General features: G+C 60.8%; 1 protein-coding gene across 1 annotated transcript in view; it reads right to left on the bottom strand.

Moving 5' to 3' along the window:
* The window catches only part of PDX1 (pancreatic and duodenal homeobox 1), a gene marked incomplete at its 5' end in the record, with an annotated part of 1,458 nt that extends 951 nt beyond the window's left edge, over positions 1-507 (bottom strand). Inside the window, one exon of the mRNA XM_010135835.1 lies at positions 138-507. Coding sequence (XP_010134137.1) covers positions 138-507 — 370 coding nt within the window. The remainder of the gene's footprint in view (positions 1-137) is intronic.
* Between the last annotated feature and the right edge of the window lie 36 nt (positions 508-543).

Consider the following 543-nt stretch of genomic DNA (forward strand, 5'->3'; position numbering starts at 1 on the left):
GTTTTCGCAGGACGGGAGTTTCGGCACCAAGTTTCCCCGGGGGGAGTTTGGCGATGGGAAGTCGGCGCCAGCCTCTCGGCTCTCTCCCCGGTCCATCCTCTTCCGCGGCCCGGGGCGTGGAGCTCTCCGCGGCTCACCGAGAGTCCTGTTGCCTTCTGGTGAGCAAGTCCCTGGAGGCCCCCGAAGGCAGGTTACCGGCAGGGCACGGCTGGAGATCCTCCTTCCCCTGGAGCTCCCCGGAGGACACCACACAGTCTTGCTCAGGGTCATTGCTGTTGCTCGCCCCTCGCTTTTTATCTTCTTCCTTCTTCCACTTCATTCGCCGATTCTGGAACCAGATCTTGATGTGTCTCTCGGTCAAGTTCAACATGACAGCCAGCTCCACCCGCCGTGGCCTGGAGATGTACTTGTTGAAGAGAAACTCCTTCTCCAGCTCCAGCAGCTGCGCCCGTGTGTACGCCGTCCTTGTCCGCTTGTTCTCCTCCGGCTCCACCACGTAGGACCCCCCTGGAAATAAGGCAGAGTTAGACCCCGCCTGATAAC

The sequence above is a fragment of the Buceros rhinoceros genome, unplaced genomic scaffold, assembly GCF_000710305.1.
Source record: "Buceros rhinoceros silvestris isolate BGI_N320 unplaced genomic scaffold, ASM71030v1 scaffold42174, whole genome shotgun sequence".
Taxonomy (NCBI): domain Eukaryota; kingdom Metazoa; phylum Chordata; class Aves; order Bucerotiformes; family Bucerotidae; genus Buceros; species Buceros rhinoceros.